Raw genomic sequence first — 19,854 nt, 5'->3', positions numbered from 1 at the left:
GACGAATATCATCGCCTCAGAGGGCATGGGATGTTGAGATATCATATCTACTCCTTGTAGCCGTCCACTATCCTCTCACATAGCGCGACCAGCGACGGCGCCGTAGTCACATCCCCTGTAGACAACCCAGCGCCCAGCTCCATTCTCGCCCAGTTCCTGAAAGCCACAGCCGCCAATGAATCGATTCCATACATAGCTAGTGATCGTTCTGGCTCGACAGGCTCGCTCAAGTGCATTGCATGTGTAATGTAATCGCTGACCACCGCAATGGCGAGTTCCAACACCACCCCACGATCTGCTGTTTTTGGTTGCGTCGCAAGCAGGGCCTTGAGCTCCCTGGCCTGATGGGCGGTATCCCTTGTCGCGCCGCCTTCGGTCTCCCAAGGTTGAGCGTCGCCACCTACGAAGAGGTGCGAAAACCGCTTGTCCAAGCGGAGGTAGGAGTCGCCGGACTGCGGTACCGCGATGCCTGTGACAATGTTTGACGTGGCCGAGTGGCTGACTGGTTCTTCGCTCTGCTGGAGAAGAGTGTATCGTATGATTTGTCTCATCAAGTCTTCGTCGATACTGGTTGTAACGGATCCGATATGCCTTTCGAGCAATGCCTCATCCCGTGACATGTAGCCTACCTCGCCGATGATGCCAAGGTTGACGCTGAACGCTGGAAGGCCGAGGCCCCGGCGGTAGGCAGCAAACGCATCAAGGAACGAGCAACCTGCAGCGTAGTTGGCTTGTGCCATCCCTCCTAGAACGCTAGCAATGCTTGAGAGGAGGGTAAAGAAGTCCAGATCGAGGCCCAAGTCCTGTGATGCGTTGTGAATGTTCCAGGTCCCCGTGATTTTGCATCCTGCTGCTTGGTGAAACTCTTCGATAGTCATGGCCGGAAAAGGTCGGTCTCGAAGGACCATCGAGCCCTGTAAGATACCGCGAATTGGAACGCTCGTTTCAGAGAGAACCCGCCGGACATCATCCAGTATGGTTATATCCCCTTGTAGAAGATCAATATGGCAGCCCATACCCTCGACCTCTCGCAAGACCCTTTGCGAGGTCTCGTCATCGTAGCCGCTGCGCGACATTACGGCAAGATGCTTCGCTCCGAGTCTCGCCCAATCAATAGCAATGCTCCCACAAAGGCCCCTGAGGCCGCCTATCAGGAGGTAGCATGCATGTTCCGCGAATTTGATGCTCCGGGGGTCTGGTTGTATCTGTTGGCGGACAGGTCAGCCACATGCAATAGCAATAGGATAGAAGGGCAGCACGTACTTGGACCATGACGTCCTGGCCCGGAATGCGAGATAGGATCGCCCGCGCGAACTTTTCGGCTTTCATCCATCGCACGGCGTTTTCGATTTGATCATAACCAAATACTTTCGGAGAGAGTGACGATAGGCTACTGTCCACGCTTAAGAGCCCAAGTTTTTCTGTTAATAGCCTGACAGATGTAAGCAAGGTGCTATTGCGGCATCTTTGGTTTATATAACTCACTGATTAAGGATGAGGGTATCTTTCGGTATATTTTGAGCGTTCAGAACCCTGAAACAGGCCCCTCGTGTGAAAGGCTCCAAGGAAAGTGTGACTTGCGTCGAGTTCTCGGTCCGCTCGGTCAAAACAAGGGTACCATCTTCAGCTACATGTTTCCACGCCATAACTAGATGGATCTCCGAGAAAGAGCCAAAAGCAACGTCAAACATGACTTCTCCAGCCGATTGAAGGGGGTTGGCACTTGAACCCTCACGGTCAAATGCTATGATTCGGCTGGGTGGTATCGGGACCTCGTCCTGGAGCAAGGTATGTCCATCTTCGTTAGAAATTCCAACGTAAACCTGTGACTTGTTAGTCCAGCCTCATGTTCATGCAGGAAAACGTCTCATGGAGTTACCTCAGCGCCCAGATGCAGGGCAACCTTTATGGCTGCCAAGTCTCGCAGGCTACCATTCGAATAGATCAGCACACGATGGCCTTTTTGAAGATTCGCCAGCCTCTTTAACCCATATAGCGCTGTGAACCACGTTCCAGAAAGGCTAGCAGCTGATGCAAACGACAGCTCGTCCGGGATCCTCTGAACAGAAGCAGAGGGGAGACACACTCGGTTCAGCATACTGCCATCATGACTGAGGGCCACTCGCTGCCCAACCTTCAAGCCGATAACCTCGCTTCCAAGCGCCGTAATGATCCCCGCTGCCCCTGACCACGCTGTAGATTGCAGGCATTGTACTCTCGGTGGTAACTCCGTGGCAAAGATTTCCACCTCTACCTGATCTTGCTGCAGGATCGATGGAAATTCCACCTTTCTGCAGAGTGACGTGTTCGAACCCACGTCCATTGGAAGCTGCAGGCAAGTATCACCTCGCAAATGCAGCATCTCAGGCTGTCGACCTTTCAGATGATCGAACTTCGCCACCTCAAACTCGTCGTCGACCGCGAGCCGAGGCGTGTGGATCAGGCCTTGTTGCTCAACGAATTCGCTTTCACGCCTGAATTTGCCATCTGCGTTGACCAATAACCTGAGACATGTCTCAATAGCAGGAATAGTCTCGTTACCTCCAGGATATTCCACATCTAAAGCTATGATACGTAGATGGACCTCTTCCATCCTGAGTGTGCGCAGAAAGCCTGTTGTGGCAGCTCGATCTGGGTTGGTGATGTTCATCTGTGCCCCAGTCGTGACCCAGAGGATATCGCATTCTTTCTTGATCAGTTCTTGAATCATTGAAAGTTGTTGACGAGAAATCGTTGCAGTGATGGTAGTGTATAGTTCGTCAAGAATTAGGACATGGGTTCCTTGTCGAATCGTTTCAGTCGAGCTTGTGGATCGTAGGTTCCATCCAGAACTCTCAAGCCCAGTCAGTATGCTCTCTGAATGGGACTTGTCGGCGGCAAGATGCAAGCAGGTAATGTCTGTTCGGTTTCGGAACCCCTCGACCTGCTTCGGCGAGGCAAGAATGGCTCCTCGGGATAGTGATGGCGCCAGGTCTTTAATGCTGGAGCAGCCAGCTTCTTCAAGGACCTCCTTAACTCTGTTTGCAGTGGCCTGATCGAGGTCAGTAACTAGCAGCTGGCCCTCTTCTTTAAGCGTCGACAGAATGTTTGCAAGCAGGGGAATGGCTTTGTCCTCTGCAACCCGTTCACCGACCGTCAGAATGGCAAAGTCGTTGTTCCCTCGAAGAGCATCGCTGCGGGTAAGAGCCGCGAGAGCCTGAAACTCTGTGTTGACACAGTTGGCGTATCTACCCTGCATCATAGCCAACACAGCCTCGCTGCCTGTAAAGCGGGTGTACGCGGCATGAGGCCTGTTCGGCTGAGTACCAAGCCACCTGCATGATGAGCTTTGATCGTCCATGTTTACCTCGATGATTGAAGCATCAGGCGTTTGGTGACTGATGAGATCAAATAGTCTCTGCAATCCGTCTTTCGAGGTTGGAGAAGGGCTGTGGCTCAACAGCATGTTATTCAAGCCCTCAGCGGTTGCCAATGATATATCGACATCCCATTTATAGCGAGTGTATGTGTGTTTTGTGAAGCAGTCCTCCTGGGGCGTGAAAACATCAAAGCACACGCCGCTCATATCGAGAAGCAGGCGGCCGCTTTCCGGGTGTATCAGGCCTCCAGACACAGTAAAATTGGCTCTTGAGCTTTTTGGTCCATAGCCAACGTACTGAGGGCGTTCAAAACCAATACACGTCGACTCAATGAGCTCGTTTGCTGGTATTATAAGACTTCCGATACGGTTGGGCAACATGCTGACGCTCTCCCCGGCTGTCGTTAAGCTCTGTTGAAGGGAGAGACCACAAAGCTGGAGGAACCCATCAATGGTCACTGGATGAATGGGGTACGATGAATGGTGCTCTGGCGACTCGGTTTCCAGCACCCCTCGGCTATACTTCTCGGGTGGAGCAGCTTGGAATCGTTTGATCTGTTGGTAGTGAGCGCCATAGTCGCACCCCAAAGAGGCCAGTCTTTTGTAGCATCTCTTTCCAGGCTCAGAATAGCGCAACGGCATAACTCCCCGTGGGAATGAAGGCTCGCCTGCAAACTTTTCGTCGATCCTGATGTACCCGGTGCAATTATTAACCCAATCCATCTCACAGTAGGACTGGATAGTGAAAGTATGCCACTGCTCTGCCGAATCATGAACAGGAGAGAGAATCAGCCTTATTCTTGAGCCTTCCGCTTCTTCGAGAACGAGACGCTCAAGAACATTGACGTCCTTCATCCTGTAGGCAAAAGACTTGGGCTGCATACCGCTTGAGTATCTCGTCATGGTACTCGACTGGCGGATGGCCTCAGCCGCCATGGCAACGTATGCTCCAGTCGGGAAGATGACTTCGCCATTGACGCGATGGTCCCTTAGCCACGGCAAATCCGACAGATGGATGACTTTGGCCCATGTGGGAAACTGCCAACTAGTGGAAAGAACTTTGGACCCGAGGAGCTCGTGTGATATGAACGGCCGATGGCGGTACTCCTCCGTCGAGAGTCCCTCTCGCCAGTACCGCCTCGAGTGGTTCCATTGATAGTTTGGCAGGTCAACAAGGATGGAAGGGCGGTCGTACGCGTTAACTTTAGCCAGTTTAACAGGGCCGCCTCTCGTCCAGACCTTTCCTGCTACTTCGAATAGAGCAGCCAGAGTCTCCGATCCTCGGCTGGCGGCTGCGGCATACTGGATATTCTTCCCACCACCGGGCAGTGACTTGATGATCTGCGATAGAGGACCGGCAAGCGCCCCAGAAGGGCCGACTTCGATGATGAAGTCGCATGCGTCAGGCCCGGAGAGCATTTCCGCTGCGGGCGCCGCAAACCGCACAGGATTGACCATGTTGGCTTTCCAGTACTCAGGTCCTATCTGCGAGGACATGGCATGTCCTGTAACAGAGGAGAGCATTGAGTTGCCTCTCAGATGCTTGCCAGACGAAGGGCAGTGCTCCTGGAGCATCTTGTGATAGTCGTTGGCAATTTCACGCATGAAGGTGGAGTGATAGGCCAGATCAACCTGAAGTAGACGTGCAAAATGCCCGTCGTTTTGAAGGTCTTTGCGAATAGATTCGAGATTGGATACGTGGCCAGACAACGTCAGACTCATGGGACTGTTGAAACACGCAACGTGGACGTCAGATCTTAGATATCTCTCAATAGCTGACGCAGAGACGCCTACTGCCATCATTCCCAGGTTCTCTTCAGAAGACTGCCTCTTTGCGGCTTGCCCACGGAGGTAGGCCGTCTTGATTGCTTCCGCAGGTGTGATGAGATTGGCGGCGACGGCGGCAGCAATTTCGCCAGATGAATGGCCCAAGACCTTGTGCCCCACGATGCCCCAGTCTTGCAAAACAGCAAGCAGGGCGATTTGCAAAGCGGTGACTAGAGGCTGAGAGAACTCCGGGCAACGAAGCGTCGCTGTATCTCTCATTTCGGTCAGCTCGGCCAGCAAGGTCCATCGGGGAGCATTCGGTAATGCCTGCAGAGCCGAGTCGAGGTCATCAATGACGCTGCGTGCCAGAGGTATGTTTTCGATCAGACCCTTGCCCATTTGAGACCATTGGGCGCCTTGCCCGGTGAATACGAAGCCGATTCGAGGGGGTTGCGCCTTTCGCTTGCCGGTGATGATTTTACTGTGTTCAAAATCTAGTGAGTCGGCAACGACGAATCCGCGATGAAAGTGGTGCGTTCGACGGTCAGAGAGTGTATATGCGACATCGTCGACCTGGGCATTGACGTATGGATCTCTCAAATGGTCCGAGATGGCCCTTACATTTCTCGGCAACGTTTCCCTGTCATTTGCAGAGAACGTCAAGATACGAAGCCTGCCTTTCCGCGGTACGTTCTGATTGCTTGTGTATGGTTTGGGTTGGTCTTGTACCGTCTTGAACGTCTTGCGGTAGCCCTCATCTCGAATGAAAGTTTCCGCTGCTTCAAGAACAACATGCGCATTCGATCCACCGAACCCAAAGGAGTTGACACTGGCACGGCGTGGCACAGCCGCATAGCTCGGCCACGGCATGGCTGTGCGGGAAGCTCGGACTCCCGATCCTTCAAAATCAATCTTGGGATTCGGGGTGATGAACGTCGGGTTTCCAGGAATGACGCCGCGCTCCACAGCCATGACCGCCTTGATGAGTCCAGACAAGCCGGCCGCACATTCAGAATGCCCAATGTTGCTCTTGATAGCCCCGATGATGAGCGGCTGGTCAACAGGACGCGTTGAAGCAAAGGCCGAAGCGAGACCCGTGATCTCGAGCGGGTCGCCAGCCAGAGTGCCTGTACCGTGACACTCCACATAGCCGGTCGCGCTGAAGTCGGTGATGCCCGCGTTTCTATACGCGGCACGTACCGCGTTTGCCTGCGCTTCCGGATTAGGCTGTGTGAGGCTCGGCGTTCGGCCGTCGCCTGTCGTGGCACTGCCGCGAATGACGGCGCGGATAGGATCTCCATCGCGGATCGCATCGTCGAGGCGCTTCAGGTACACGGTGTTGACACCTTCGGCCCTCATGTAGCCGTCGGCTTTGGCGTCAAAGGTGTGGCATCTGCCGGACGTGGAAAGCGCGCCGTTCATGGGACCGCGGTCTTGCTGTGCGGATGGATCGAGGTACAGCAAAGCACCCGCTACGATCATCGCATCTGCCTGCTGAAACTGGAGATACCGACAAGCCATGTCGACGGCGACCAGAGTGCCAGAGCAGGCGGTATCAATGGCGATGCTGTTTGAGTGAGTTGTAGGCTCGCGTCATGCATGGAAGTGAACGCACCTGGGTCCTGTGATGTCTAGAAAGTGAGAGACCCTGTTCGCAAGGATAGAGCGGCCGCATCCAGTGCTTCGCCCTGGAATCTGGTCCTCAGGATCGCGCGTAGTACCGCTCTCGTACTCTGCGCACTCATCAACTCATTGCACTGCCATGTTCGACAGCGGAAAAAAAGAAAAGAAAGAAGAAGAAAAAAACATACCACAGCCATTGTTGGCGACAAGGCAGCCAACATTGGCGCCTCGAATTCTTTCAAGTGTCTCGCCGCTGTTCTCAAGGCATTCGTAAATGACCTCCAAAAGCTGCCGCTGTTGAGGATCTATGCCCCCAGCCTCGTGGTGGCTCGTGTTGAAGAAGGCCGCGTCAAACGCCGCGATGTCGACCTCGTCCCCGAGGAACATGGCGCCCGGGGACGGCGTCGTCCCCGCGCGTCCGGAGCCGTCATAGTGCGTCGCGTACCTGAAGCGACTGGTCGGCGGGACGTTGTCGGCGACTGAGCCGTTGGAGATGAACTGCCAGAGGGCTTGTGGTGAGTTGCTGTTGCCAGGTAGACGGCATCCCATCCCCACAACGGCGACCGGCGGCTGGAGGTGCGCGGCGGGGATCTGATCCCCGTGCAGAGGTTTGTCGCGGATTGGTTCACCCATCGCTAGGTTGCCTTGGAGCCTCTCCGTGTATGTCGTCAGCGAGGCGCAATCTGTCGACTCGACCAGAGTATGAGTGGAGAGACATGAAGGGCAGTCAGAGTTCTCTGTGACGTTTTTGTTGACACTTGTAAGAACTGGAGAAAATACTGGAGAAGACTGGGGACACATGCGAAAACCGGGTAAGCACAATGAGGTCACGATTTGGAGATGGAGGAGGGTGGGCTGTCCCGGTGGGTAAGCCAACCTCGGGCCTAAGTCGGGCTAAGAACCCGAAGAATGACGCCGTCTCGGGCCCGGGTGGAGTGCAGCGCAGGCCCAAGCCCATTCGGGCAGCCGGAGGGAGCCGGTCGCGGGGTATGGGCACTAGAAGCAAAAGCCGTGTTCTTCATGTGATGCGTTAGTGTGAATGAAGGCTCAATCGAAGAGTGCAGCTCTTGTAGGTGAAGCGGGGCGGAAAGTTGGTTCAGAACAGGAAAGTTAGAACATTACCGTATGGAATGGCTTCAACATTTTGTCGACTGGCTTTCGCCGGCTTTCGCCATGTTCTTGTGTTTTGCCGCAGTCGGTCAGTTGGTTTCTGGTGGGAAAGATGTATGCGACTCACCAAACTCGAGGCTATTAACCATCTTGGTAGTGAACAATAGTCAGCAGATGTCCGAGGATATCTTGACCAACAGCTAGCCAAGTACGGGCGCAATGAGCTGGTTCGAGCAACTGTCAACACCAGCAGGGTCCGAGTAGAACACCCCATAAGTACGCTTGTCTAAGAAAAGCATTCGTATAAAAACAATCGCAAGTCGCCCCCCAGGTCACATCCGAGGGCAGTAACAGCAATGATAATACGAGAAACACCCACATCCATGCGACAAGTGACTCTTGCCAGTACATTTTATAAGCCCAGTGATACCCTACCCCGTCATAACCCGTTCATCCGTATACGCCTGTGCCTGTGCCTATGCCTGTGCCCATCCCAAAGAAAATCCCCATCGCGATATCAACCTCAAAGCACTGCCCATGCTTGTCCTACACCACCCCCAACCACGCGGCCAATATTTCAATCGCGAGGCTCCTCCTTCAGCACAACGCCAGTCCGCTCACCATTGGTCGACCCATCCTGTCCACCCTTGATACTCGCCGGCGCAACCTGCCAGAGCTTCCGCGCAACAACGAAGCTCCCAGCAGCCCAGATCCAAACGAGAAGCCCGACGGCACTCGTCAGGAACAGCGTCGGCACGAGCACCAGCAGCGCGACGCCGATCCAGAAGAGGGCAAAGATGAGAGCGGCGCCGAGGGCGAAGCCGACAGTCGAGAGGGCAAAGGTCGCGAAGATGACGAGCGGCAGGAAGGAGAAGATGAGTTGTGCGACGAGAAAGGCCTGTGTTGAGAATCACGATGACGCGCGTTAGCCTTGGCTCTGTGTCACTTGAGGGCGGGGTAGCTAGGGGGGCGGAAGGGACGCAAGGCAAGGAGGGAAGAGAAAGATAAGAGCGACACAGAAGAGCACGTACGAAGAGGAGGGGGCGCTCGTGGGCAAAGTCGGCGGCGCTGGTGTAGGCTTGTTGGCGGGTGGAGGGGCTGACGGCGCGGTCGAGCTGGCGCTGGCTAAAGGCGTAGACGCCGCGGGCGGATTCCTGGGTGCGGTGCTTCAGGTCTTCGTGGTTCTGGGTGGGAGCCATCTTCAGAGGTTGGCCTGGGAGTCTGTCTGCCCGAGACGAGGGATCGGTCGAGACGAGTGAGATCGGTCGAAACGCGAGGAATCGGTCGAGGAAGTCGGGGGTCGCGGTGGACAGCGTCGTTCAATCGGGAGAATGCGGAGAAATTGATGAAAATTGATGAAAACCAGGTCGACAGGTTGCAGGTGATGGAGTTGCGATGTCGAGGTCAGTCGGTGTGAAGCAATGTAGACAGAACGAAGTGCACTTGGCCAGCAGCTCAAGATTCCAGTGGAGGGTGGGAGCTTCCTTCCAATGGGCGAAGGCGCTAGGTCAGTGACGTGAGACGCGATCATCCGCGTCACCCTCCTCTCTGAGGCCGGTAGGTCCCTGGAGCTCACTGCTAAGGACAAGTGATAACGATAAGAGCTTGCTCGCTCCACATCCCTCACCTCGTTCATGCTAAACAGACCTCGACAACGAGCAGACTGCTAAAAGACTATGGGATGGGAAGCACTTGCAGTAAGCCTGCATCGTACAGAAGAAGTGAAACTCGCCATCTAGTCTACGGCCACCTCACGAAGCGAACACACCTCGGGGAGCCAGTGCAATTACGAACAATGTATCCCGGTATACCCATGCTAGCATCTGGCTTCGCCCCAAAAGCTCTCTACCCAGGTCCATCCGACGCCAAACTATGCTCCCGCTTTCTGCCTAAGCACAAGGAGGCCCATCTCCAGGGCCCTGCTCTATCATCTGGTCCGCTGCCCTGCACTTACGCGAAGCGTACCTCGTCAAACAACCCCGCCCTCACCTGCACCAAAGCCGCGAGCTCGAGAAGAAAGCTCTGCAGAATGAGCACGTTTGTGATGACATGCGACACGGACGCGGTGCGCTCGCTGCCTTCTTCCTCGTCATCGACGTCTCTAGCATCAGCAGCAGCAGCATCATCATTGCCTGTCTGCGTCTCCCCGTCGTCTGTGTCTGCTTCGCCTTGACCCTCGGCCTCTTGCTCCTCGTCGTCGTCCTTCGGAGGCGGTTCATGCGCTGTGACGCGTTCCTCGCCAGGCGCCGGTTCATCCTGGCCGAGTCGCAAAGGAATCGCCTTGATGTTCGCCGGCTTGCCGACCCGTCGCGCCAGAATGCTCTGATCAACCGCTGCGAATGCGGCCTGCTGACTGGCAGCTGCAGAGTCGCCCCCCGCGCTGCTCGGCGAAAATGCACGCGCGCCGCTGTGCGATGGGTCATCGTAGTTGAACGGGAACTCCTTGGGAGCTGCTGATGGGAGAGGCCGTGCTGAGGGCGTCGAGGCGCCGTGACCACCCGGAGTACTGCCAGGCATTGGGCTGGCCGCGCCCGAGCCACGGCTGTGTTCTTTGCGACCGCGAGGGCTGCTGGTACGGCTGGGCGTGCCAAATTCAGAAAGAAGGCGCTGTGCAAAGCCCTCGAGGGCCGATGGACGCGATGGCGAGCCGCTGCGGGAAATCTCCTCCAGGCTTGGGCGGTCAGGCGTCTGGGTTGAGCTGTGTTGATGCGGCACAGCTTTCGTCGGAAGGCTGGGTGTGACGTGAACCGAATCGGCTGTTTGAAAGGCCTCTCGACGGTGTTGCAGCAGCTCGTCGAAGCGGGGAATGTTTTCTCGATATTCGGAGATCTGCGTGCAGAGTCGCTGCAAGACGACCAGCATGCGGGGCAACGACGGTTGAGCCCAGAGAGGACAACGTCTGCAGCTTTCGATGGCTCTGAGCTTTTCAGCCTCGGTGGTACCTGGGTCTTCTAGGTCTTCAGGCACCACATTGAACAATGGTGTGGCCGGAGTGATAGGAGATGTGGGGTTGGCGTCATTGACGTCATGTTCGTACGTGTACCTTTGAGGATTCCTCAGCAACCAGCCTTCGATGCTCATGTAGCCGCAAATGGCAAGATTGACGACAGTGTCTGTTAAATCGAGGTTGGTATCGACAGGATTCACGAAGAAAGTCTCCAACAGGTCCAGCAATGTGCTGAGAAGGGGGTCATCAGGCCGCAGTGTATGTTGCGGCACGTCACGAGGAGCGCCGGGAAGGCTGTCTGGTATCGCAGGTAACTCGTGGTTGTTGGTGGAGATTTTAGGTGCCACGAGCTTCAGAGAACACGGATGACTTTCCAGGCGGGCCATTGTATCCTTCACGATGCTGTCGTAGATTTCATCGAAGTTATCCTGGCCGCCGATGGAGCCAGCGAGGTTGACCAGATAGTCGACCTCCTGCTCGTGAGCACCAATGGTTCGCTTGTTCCTCTCGCCCACGATGACATCCGTATGCAGCAGAGTAATGACGGCGTACCGGTGATGTCTCTTAAGAATGGCCGATACCAACTGCAGTGTGACGTGGATTGTCTGTTGGTTGTGGGACCTCAGGCACGCGAGCATGAGATCTACGAGATTGAAAAGGAGTGGAGTCGCAGTCGAGTCGGAATTCGCTGAGGCCATCATGGAGGCGAGATCCATAGATTTGCGTTTGCGCGCGTCGCTTATAGACGTTCGTGAGCCGGGCCCGCGGCCAGATAGATGGCTCGGTAGCCCGAGGAGATAGTGTAGGATAAGGTTGATCATGTCCGGATGATCGAGGGATTCGAGGATACGGCGCAAATACGTCAAGACAGCGACGGAAGAGCCGCCATCGATATCGGAAGACTCAAGAAGAGATGGGTATCTAGACCAGTTAGATGCGGGTCGCTTGCCAAGCGGAGAATCGACCTACAAAAGTTGTTGCAGAAAGATGACCTGGAAATGCTCCAGCAGCGTTTGCTTGACCTCGACTGACTTACAGTGCTCCAAGACATCCTGCCAGAAAAGAAGATGCGACAAGAAAGTCTCCAGATGCAGCTGGAAGTCGGGGGAGCACGAGCTTATGATCTCGTACGTCGACGTCGGGTGTTCATAGTCGGAAAGGGCAAGAACGGGAGGCAGGTCGTCGGGGAGGTGGTCAATGACCAGCTTGCGACTAAGCTGGCTGTACAAAGCACCTAATCCTGTCGACATGAGCGTCGAGAGATCGCTCTCTACGATCCACTGCTCCAGTTGCTCCGAGCTGGAAGCGCACTCAATGATGTAGAGCAGTCCCGTCCTCGCAAAGTCTCCGACTTTGCCTTCCTGGTGGATGTAGTCCATCAATATGTAGAACAGCGGGAAGTCCTGCCTCTGAGTTCGGCCAGCGAAGGTCTCATGCTTGTCTTGGGTCTTCTCAAGCTCACGCGGACCGGGCGGCTCGGCCTTGAACCAGACTGGGAGGATGTCGCGGTCAAGTCGGATCTTTGTAGTAATGTTGAAGGCAAGTTCGACAACCTTGGCTTCGGTATCGGACCCCAGCCGGACGCTGTTGACCCCGGTGATCCGCACAAGAAGGTTTGTGAGGCTGGAGGAGAAGTTTGAGTTCTCGACAAAAGCTTCTTCGTCTGTCTCCACGAGCGTTGCGAAGAGATGGACGGCCTCCTTGATGATCCATTCATTATACGAGGTAGTCGCGATTTTGCCGATGGGGATATAGATTTGTTTCTTCGAGGCATACTGGATGCACGTATGAGGTAATGGACGTCGGGTTTCGTCGCTGAGGATGTTGGTCAGCTCTTGGAGACGGATCTCCAGAGCTTCGGCGGCGTCATCATCCTTGGCGAGATTTGAAGAGGACCTCCAGATGTGCTGTATCCTCGTCAGCTTGGGACAGTCCCGGTAGTCAGCAAAGAAACGCCTCGACTGACCAGTATTTGGTTGAACTCCTTGTCGAATCGATGCAGTCGCTTGGTGGGGTTGCTGCCATCGTCTTTGCGGGAGTCGCCCGAGGCAAGCGATGTGCCAGCTAAGAGTCGTGACCACTGCAGGCAGACGGGTTAGATCAGTGGTAGAAGGTAGCTTTGCAGCGGCTCTGGGAATCCTTACAAAGTCCATGATGCTGTGCGAGGCATCTCTATGCCTGCTGTCGTCGGTGAGGTTGTCGCATGCGTTGGGCAACTGGAAGGGGCCCTTGTGACGGCACCTATTCGATGCATGAAGCAGCCAGGGCATTCCGTCGCGAAGTGTCACCCCGAGCTGGACACCGCGTTTCGGGTTGGGGGTACGTACCGATCTGCATCATTCCATGGTGACGGAAGCGCCGTGTGACACTGTGCTTGAGGAATGTGGCCTGTGGCTGGAGCTGTGGCGCTTGGTCCCTGGATGGACCCTCTGAACCCCTGAATCGGCCCCTGAGATGGAATGACGCGGGAGACAACCAGAACGTGGGACTTTATGCTTCGTGTTTCAAGGTTCACTTCGTTTGCGAGATGATGCTTTGTCCATCACGAGAAATGAACCGCACTCCTCCAGGCCATGCTTACTAAGGTGTTTGGATCAACATCGACATGATGATACGCAGCTTTGTGATGAACAGAAGGGAATCGCATGGGAGGTTATCTGTCTTCCCCTCAGTCACCCTTCAAGCCACTGAAATGAAGCCAGACAATATGATTCACAGGCTCTGGTCAGAATAGGTACATCAACTCTCATTCATGCGCGAAAACTTCTGCGGAGGTCAACAACAGAGATGCTACTGCAGCTACAGGGTCGTGACATTTTCCGTGAAACACACAGGCAAGGAGTGGGCAAGTCAGATCGCAGCCGTTCTATGGACGTCACGACTGCTTGCTTTCCGTGCGCCATTGCTTCCAAAGGAAAACCGCCCTTCAACCGGAGCAAGCGCCGTCCTTCTTAGGCTCACAGCCACCAGCGCATCCCTGGTAGAACTGGCAGGGAGTCTTGGCATCAGTGCACACATTCTTCAGTGTAGCAGTATCACCAAAGTTCTTGTTGATGCCCGCAAGTTCTCCACCGTTCCTGGCCGTTACACCCTCAATGTAGACGTTACGCTTGCACTGTGAGCTGCACTATCGGAGAGGTTAGCAAAAGTCATCCCAAGCACACCAAGAGACGAAGACATACGTTGCCGCACGAACGGTATAACTTCCCGTAGTCCTGGACGAAGAAGTTGATGATGTTGACGGTCCCGCATCCGTTATGCTGCACGACCTTATCCGAGGCCTTGTAAGCGCCTCCGCCAATGATCCAGGAGTGAGCACCAGCCTTGTCGTTCTTGATGGAAATGGCGTCCTCGCAGACGTCTTCGAACCAGACAAACTCAAGGGTGCAGTGGCCATCGCAGTGAACACCCTCTGCCTGGTTCTTGCCGATGATTGCGTTCTTCAGGGTAGCACCGGCGCGAAGGTAGAAGACGGCATCTTTGTAGTCTGCAAATGGATTCAGTCTTCAGTCTTATGGATGGTCGGTGCTTTGCCTGTTGGTTGTTTCAACATACCGCCTTCGTTATCGCCACCGCAAGCACCGCTGCCGCGGTCGAAACGCTGCCATTGGCCGTCGTAGACCTCGCCGGCCTTGACCTCGATGTAGGTAGATTTAGAGACAGTGTTGGTGGCCACGGGCACACCACCAGTGTAACCGTTGCAGGCGAGAGCCGTTGAGGCGATAAGTGGCGTAAGCCCAAAAATGGCCGAGAACTTCATTCTGATTGAAGGGCAGCTGCTGGTCTGAAAGTAAAAGATTTCGTTTGGTAAGTCTCCAGAATTTCGAACTCAGCTGGCCACAACGCGTAATTATTTATACTTGTTGGCTTTTCTGCATCCCTTTTGAAGCCGTAGGCTCATATGAATGTCTGGAATTGATATTACGGCATGGACCTGATCGAATTCCGGTCCATAACACACTTTCCTGGTTTACTCTACTTTATTTCCAGGTCAATTGGTGGACAATTGGCTTTCATGCGTGTTGTTGGACTTGTATCATGTGGTGGCGGCCAAGGCATAGGAATGGGAAGGATTATGTCCCTCCGAATGTCTTGTTCTGGAAATGATTGCCCTCGTGGCTTCCTTTGACATATGATTTCCCCGCCCTTCGGCAGTCCTGGATTGCTGTACGCCCAGCAATCCTGGGGTTGTCTTGATTTCATAGGCGGCCCAATCGGAGGTTGTCGAAACCTCAGGATCTTGGAACGTGATGCATTAGCGTGCGACGCATCCTGGATTTAAGCCTACCGCGCCGTTCTTTAAATCCCCGGTGCAGATGATCTACCTAGTAATGATCAGAGTTTGAGTCTATGTTAACAACCAGTCGACTCGAGTTAAACAATGGGGCTTGGATGCAGCCGATAGGAATTGATGATAGTAGAAGCTCATGATGAACAGGCCTGAATATTGCAAGCAGAGAGCAAAACAACAACTTCGCCGCAATGCCTGGTATATGCAACGGAGGTGCCTTGCATTCGCATTGGCGCGTAGACGGGGAACACTTTGATCGAAACACGATGTAGATTGCGGGATTGGGCTCCTGTCCGCGAACCCCTCAGCACCAAGATATGACTTGCATTCGGAGTAATTTTCGATCATCAGGTTTGTTCCACACCTGCTGCTGCACGTGGCGACTAGTCTCTGCTCCACATGCTGACTTGAGCCACTGAAAACACTACAGCCTACACCATTTATGAAGAGTTTAGATAACATATTACTTTTGAACTAGACAAAATCCACGAACCAAGTCCAATCCCTCCTCATATACCGACCATGTTATAAGCCTCGTGCCTCTTCTCTTGAGGTTCACGTAGCCTCGTAGGTGCAGGATGCTGGCCAACCTCGCCGGTCTTGTTAGACTGGTTAGAGATGAAGCCGAATCGGAAATCCATGACAACAACTTCTCCATTTCATTTGCGTCTTTTAACAGGTTCCATTACTCAAGCTTCTTCAGCAGACCAACGGGAAAGTGATGGTATTTTTCTAGTATAATCAACATTGGTCATGATTGCTGAAACTTGGTCTGCCGAAAGCCAGAGGGCAAGTGTCTACAGAAGGCCCGTGAGCGCCGCGAACCATGTCTGGCAAGGAATCTCAAAACCTGTATGGAGTGAGAAAGACTGATATGAATTACCTTTTGCTATCAGGATACTCCATTAAAGAATGAGGATACGGATCGAGTAGCAGTGCCTCCTGCGACCAAAAAGACTGGTTCTTTGACTCGAGCCCACATCATGGCGCCAATGAACCCCTGCGAACACTTTGGCTAGGTCAAGCTAGCGCTCCTGTCATGTATCGACTCTTCATCTGATTAAGTATAACGTGGGCAGACATCGTACAAAAGACAGGCAGCAGCGTGATGCGAGGCTGGCTTTGTTTAAGCTCCACTCGTGCTCGACCCTCAGGATCATGACCATACCGTTCGAGGCGGCCCTCCATCATTGGGCGATTGGTTTAGTGGTATAACGTCTGCTTAGCATCGATGAGTTGTTCCTACAACTACAGTGCTTGCTGAAGGTCGCGCGTTCGATTCGCGCATTGTCCATTCCTTTGCTCCTCCATGGCGCTGCGCTGTTTTTTTGGTCCCATTCGAGGTGCGGGGTTGCAAGTCGACGACAAAAAATGCGCCAAGGCTGACACCCACTCACATGTCCCAGAAAGGTAGTGCGATGATTAATCCATTTACTACCGATTTCGCGTAAGAGACTGAGTAGGCAATATGGTGGGGATGGCACAGACTGAGCTGAAGCGGGAGCTAAGGAGCCCAACAGGACTAGGGGAAACAGAGAGTGGATGAGATTTTCACAACGGTCATAAGGCGTTGGCGCCCGTTCGACTAGAATCAGGGAAAGCTTGTTCAATATTATTTTAAAAGAGAGTAATTTGCACCGACGCAATGCTGAAGACCACATGGCTACATTCGAATGAGAACAGCTCGAGACCCACGCCGCAGGGGATGCAGCCTGTTGCACCCAGCATAGTAAGTGTGAACCTGAAAGCTCTAAAGTATGTACAATCCCGTCACCAGGATCCCAAGGACGTTCAAGCCATCCTGGCGGCGTTCCTGGCCGCTTTCGTGGCGGCTTCTGCAATGACCTTCTCCGACGCAATCTCGGCAAGACCGTACACGGCGGTTTGGATGTGGGCAGAGATGAGCAGAGGGATGATACTGGCATCGACGACGCGTAGGTTCGAGGTGCCATACACCTTGAGGTTCGCGTCAACAACACCACCGTCCTTCTTCGGCAGCATGGCGCAAGTGCCGCTGGGGTGGAAGATGCTGAGAGTGGTTCTGAGGGCGTAATCTCTCCACTGGGCGTCGGTCTGCACGTTGTCCAGGCCGGGCTCGTACTCGTTGACCCAGAGGGACTTCATGGGTTCGGTGGTGGCGATCTTGCGGCAGTACTTGGCCGTTTGAACAACGGCCTCAATATCGTGCTCGTGGCCGAGGTAGTTGGGGTTGATGACGGGCTTGCCGCTCGGGTTTGCAGGGTTGATGTGGATGCTGCCGCGGCTCAGGGGGTGCATGACGACGCCGATGAGGGTGAAGAAGCCCTGGCCGAAGAGAGGCGAACTTGCCGGCGGGTAACCCTTGACACCCGTATATCCGTCCGAAAAGATGACCTCGAGCTGCGGGACGGAAGGGTCGTTGAGGAATTCAATCTTCTTCTTGTCGACGGCGCTGATGTCTTCGCCGGCCGCCTTTTTGGCGAGCGCGACGAGGTTCGACTGGTCGCCGATGGCCTGCTGCCAGGTCGTGAAGGTATAGCCGCTGCCGGTGTAGTCGTAGAGTGACTTCTTGCGGGCATTCCAGAGCGCAAGCTGCTCGGCGGCAAATGTGGCATTTGACCGCAAGATGTCGAAGGAAAGAAATTCCGGCTTGAGCTGATAAGAGGTCATGATCCGAAGGTGATCCTGGAGGTTCTCGCCCACGCCGGGGAGGTCGATCAACTGCGCAATGCCAGCGGCGGCGAGGACCGGTGCCTGGCCGATACCGGATGCCTCTAACAGGGCAGGGCTTTGAACAGCGCCAGCGGACACGATAACCTCTGCCCTGGCGCGAATGAAAGTGCCGTTGGCCAGGGTCACACCAGTCGCGACATGGCCACCGCCGGCTGCCACCAGGTTGACCTTGGCTACGGTCGTGTCGGACAAGACGCGCAGGTTTGGCTTGGCGATGGGCAAATAGGCATTTGCACTGTAGGAGCGGTTGTAGATGGTTGGGTCGATGCTGCTGGGCTGGTACATGACGCCAAGGGGGTTTCCACCCAAGGACTCGAGGTTCGTCTTGATCCCGAGGGCGTTCAATGTCGGCATCCAGCTCTCCTGATGAACCGGGATCTCGCGGTTGACCACAGCCTTGACAGGGCCGCTGTCACCGACACCCGCAGAGCCGTAAGTGTCTGTGTTCTTACCGGTGAATGTCTCAGACTTCATCATGGCAGCAATCATGTTCTTCCAGTTCCATCCCTCGTTGCCGAGTTCTTCCCAGCTGTTATACTCAGCAACGGCAGCGCGATCGTACGTCATGAGATTCAGCGCGGAGCTGCCGCCGACAACCCTACCACGGTTGACAGGCAACACCCGGTTGTTCACATGCTGTTGAGGGACTGTGGTGAAGTTCCAGTCGTACTTGGTGCCAAGAGTCGAACCCTTCATGCCCGGAATGTTGATTCTGGGCTCATCCGAGACGGCAGGCCCGGCTTCGATCAATAGGATCTTGGCGTTGGGCAAACCCTCGCTTAGACGAGCAGCGACAGCTACACCAGCGGTGCCACCACCCACAACAATCTACAAGTGTGACATCTTTGTTAGAACTCCGTGGTAGAATCGCTTTCGAGGGAGGTGGCAACCCTCGTGCAGGGCTAAGGGGATGGGGGGCTCAAAGGTCAAAGAACAACAGGGAAACAGCATAAGATGAAACATACATAATCGTAGGTGGCGCTCTTGCAACCTGATCGCTCCGTTGGAGGAGCACCCGAGACGCATGCCACAAGGGCAGCGAGAGTTAGGCCCGATGCAATGAGCATTGTCGACAAAGGACCCAGGGCTGTGCTGTGCGAAGGAAGTTAATAAGCGACGTGGCAACGCTGCAAGTCTCCCACATAGGTCGGTTGTGTAGTGAGTCGTCTTACCTTATATTAAAAAAACGTGGTTTGTTTTGCTCGGAACAGGAGCGGGGACAGCATCATTTGCCTCGCCTGAATAACGTGACACCCGGTATAACGTAGAACGTGACCAGACGCTAAGAGACCCTCTGGCATGGTACTGCGCCTGGTTGGATGTTTGTTCGCCTAGTACCAAGGGCAGCGAGGGGGCTGTTCTGCAACATTATCATAGCTACAAGGGTAGGTGGCATTCACTACAGAAGAAGGCCCCTGACAGCAGGGCAGGGGTCCTGGGGTAACCATGTACCGTACATGTAGCACTCATACAAAGTATGCGCCATGGCTGGATGCCCGGCAAGAGAGCGAACACAGGCCGAACGGAACGGGCCATTTAGCCGACTGAGTCGTGACTCGTGTATATTGCGCCTTCGCCCGTGGTGGCGCGCTTCCCCTCTCTGTTCTAAGCGAGGGTAAGGAATACTTGGGAAAATGCAAGGAAGCTTGATCCACTCCACCGCGAGAGGACGGCAGTGGTAGCTATGGTTCGATGGTTGAAAGTTTATTAGCAGGAAAACAACGTGGTTTGTCAGTTTGTGCCGCGAGATGGCCATTTCTGCACAAGGCCGCTGCTTGAACCTGTTCGCACACGTGGAAATGCCCACGCTGCCAGGAACACGTCGAGTCAACCCCCCTGCTAAGATGTCACAATCTTCAAGGGCTCGCAGAGGACGAACTCAGCTTTGGCATCCGTCCCCCAAGGTCAACACAAGGGACAAAGAGCGGCCCAGGGTCGGGTTACAGCCTCTGACGGCAGCCTCAACCTTCCCCCTGACTCGGACTTTTCAGTCTGTCCGCGATGGCAAGCTGCCTTCTCACCGGTCTACTGACGGCAGTTTTGCCG

At 54.5% G+C, this 19,854-nt stretch overlaps 5 protein-coding genes and 1 non-coding gene across 6 annotated transcripts; 1 reads left to right on the top strand and 5 right to left on the bottom strand.

Moving 5' to 3' along the window:
• Nucleotides 1-47: 47 nt before the first annotated feature.
• VDAG_07270 (mycocerosic acid synthase) lies at nucleotides 48-8,007 on the bottom strand (the record flags this gene model as incomplete). Its single annotated transcript, XM_009656175.1, has 9 exons — nucleotides 48-1,205; nucleotides 1,264-1,432; nucleotides 1,486-1,823; nucleotides 2,087-3,031; nucleotides 3,134-6,518; nucleotides 6,741-6,858; nucleotides 6,937-7,402; nucleotides 7,626-7,744; nucleotides 7,986-8,007. 9 exons carry the CDS (start codon nucleotides 8,005-8,007, stop codon nucleotides 48-50), a joined length of 6,720 nt encoding a protein of 2,239 aa, XP_009654470.1.
• A 428-nt stretch (nucleotides 8,008-8,435) lies between these two features.
• VDAG_07269 (uncharacterized protein) lies at nucleotides 8,436-9,057 on the bottom strand (the record flags this gene model as incomplete). Its single annotated transcript, XM_009656174.1, has 2 exons — nucleotides 8,436-8,756; nucleotides 8,890-9,057. 2 exons carry the CDS (start codon nucleotides 9,055-9,057, stop codon nucleotides 8,436-8,438), a joined length of 489 nt encoding a protein of 162 aa, XP_009654469.1.
• Nucleotides 9,058-9,808: 751 nt separating this feature from the next.
• Nucleotides 9,809-12,958, bottom strand: VDAG_07268 (uncharacterized protein; the record flags this gene model as incomplete). Its single annotated transcript, XM_009656173.1, has 4 exons — nucleotides 9,809-11,726; nucleotides 11,775-12,712; nucleotides 12,772-12,885; nucleotides 12,950-12,958. 4 exons carry the CDS (start codon nucleotides 12,956-12,958, stop codon nucleotides 9,809-9,811), a joined length of 2,979 nt encoding a protein of 992 aa, XP_009654468.1.
• A 773-nt stretch (nucleotides 12,959-13,731) lies between these two features.
• VDAG_07267 (pectate lyase C) lies at nucleotides 13,732-14,565 on the bottom strand (the record flags this gene model as incomplete). Its single annotated transcript, XM_009656172.1, has 3 exons — nucleotides 13,732-13,920; nucleotides 13,988-14,292; nucleotides 14,361-14,565. The coding sequence occupies 3 exons, from the start codon at nucleotides 14,563-14,565 to the stop codon at nucleotides 13,732-13,734; spliced, it is 699 nt and encodes a 232-aa protein (XP_009654467.1).
• Nucleotides 14,566-16,288: 1,723 nt separating this feature from the next.
• Nucleotides 16,289-16,390, top strand: VDAG_20202. Its single transcript has one exon. It is a non-coding gene; the product is annotated as a tRNA-Ala (tRNA).
• A 497-nt stretch (nucleotides 16,391-16,887) lies between these two features.
• VDAG_07266 (choline dehydrogenase) lies at nucleotides 16,888-18,875 on the bottom strand (the record flags this gene model as incomplete). The annotated part of the gene is made up of 2 exons (XM_009656171.1): nucleotides 16,888-18,636; nucleotides 18,774-18,875. The coding sequence occupies 2 exons, from the start codon at nucleotides 18,873-18,875 to the stop codon at nucleotides 16,888-16,890; spliced, it is 1,851 nt and encodes a 616-aa protein (XP_009654466.1).
• Nucleotides 18,876-19,854: the final 979 nt, after the last annotated feature.

This window comes from Verticillium dahliae, genomic scaffold (assembly GCF_000150675.1).
Source record: "Verticillium dahliae VdLs.17 supercont1.16 genomic scaffold, whole genome shotgun sequence".
NCBI classification, from domain to species: Eukaryota; Fungi; Ascomycota; class Sordariomycetes; order Glomerellales; family Plectosphaerellaceae; genus Verticillium; species Verticillium dahliae.
Note: the sequence above shows the minus strand (reverse complement) of the source record. Positions and strands in the feature narration are given on the sequence as shown.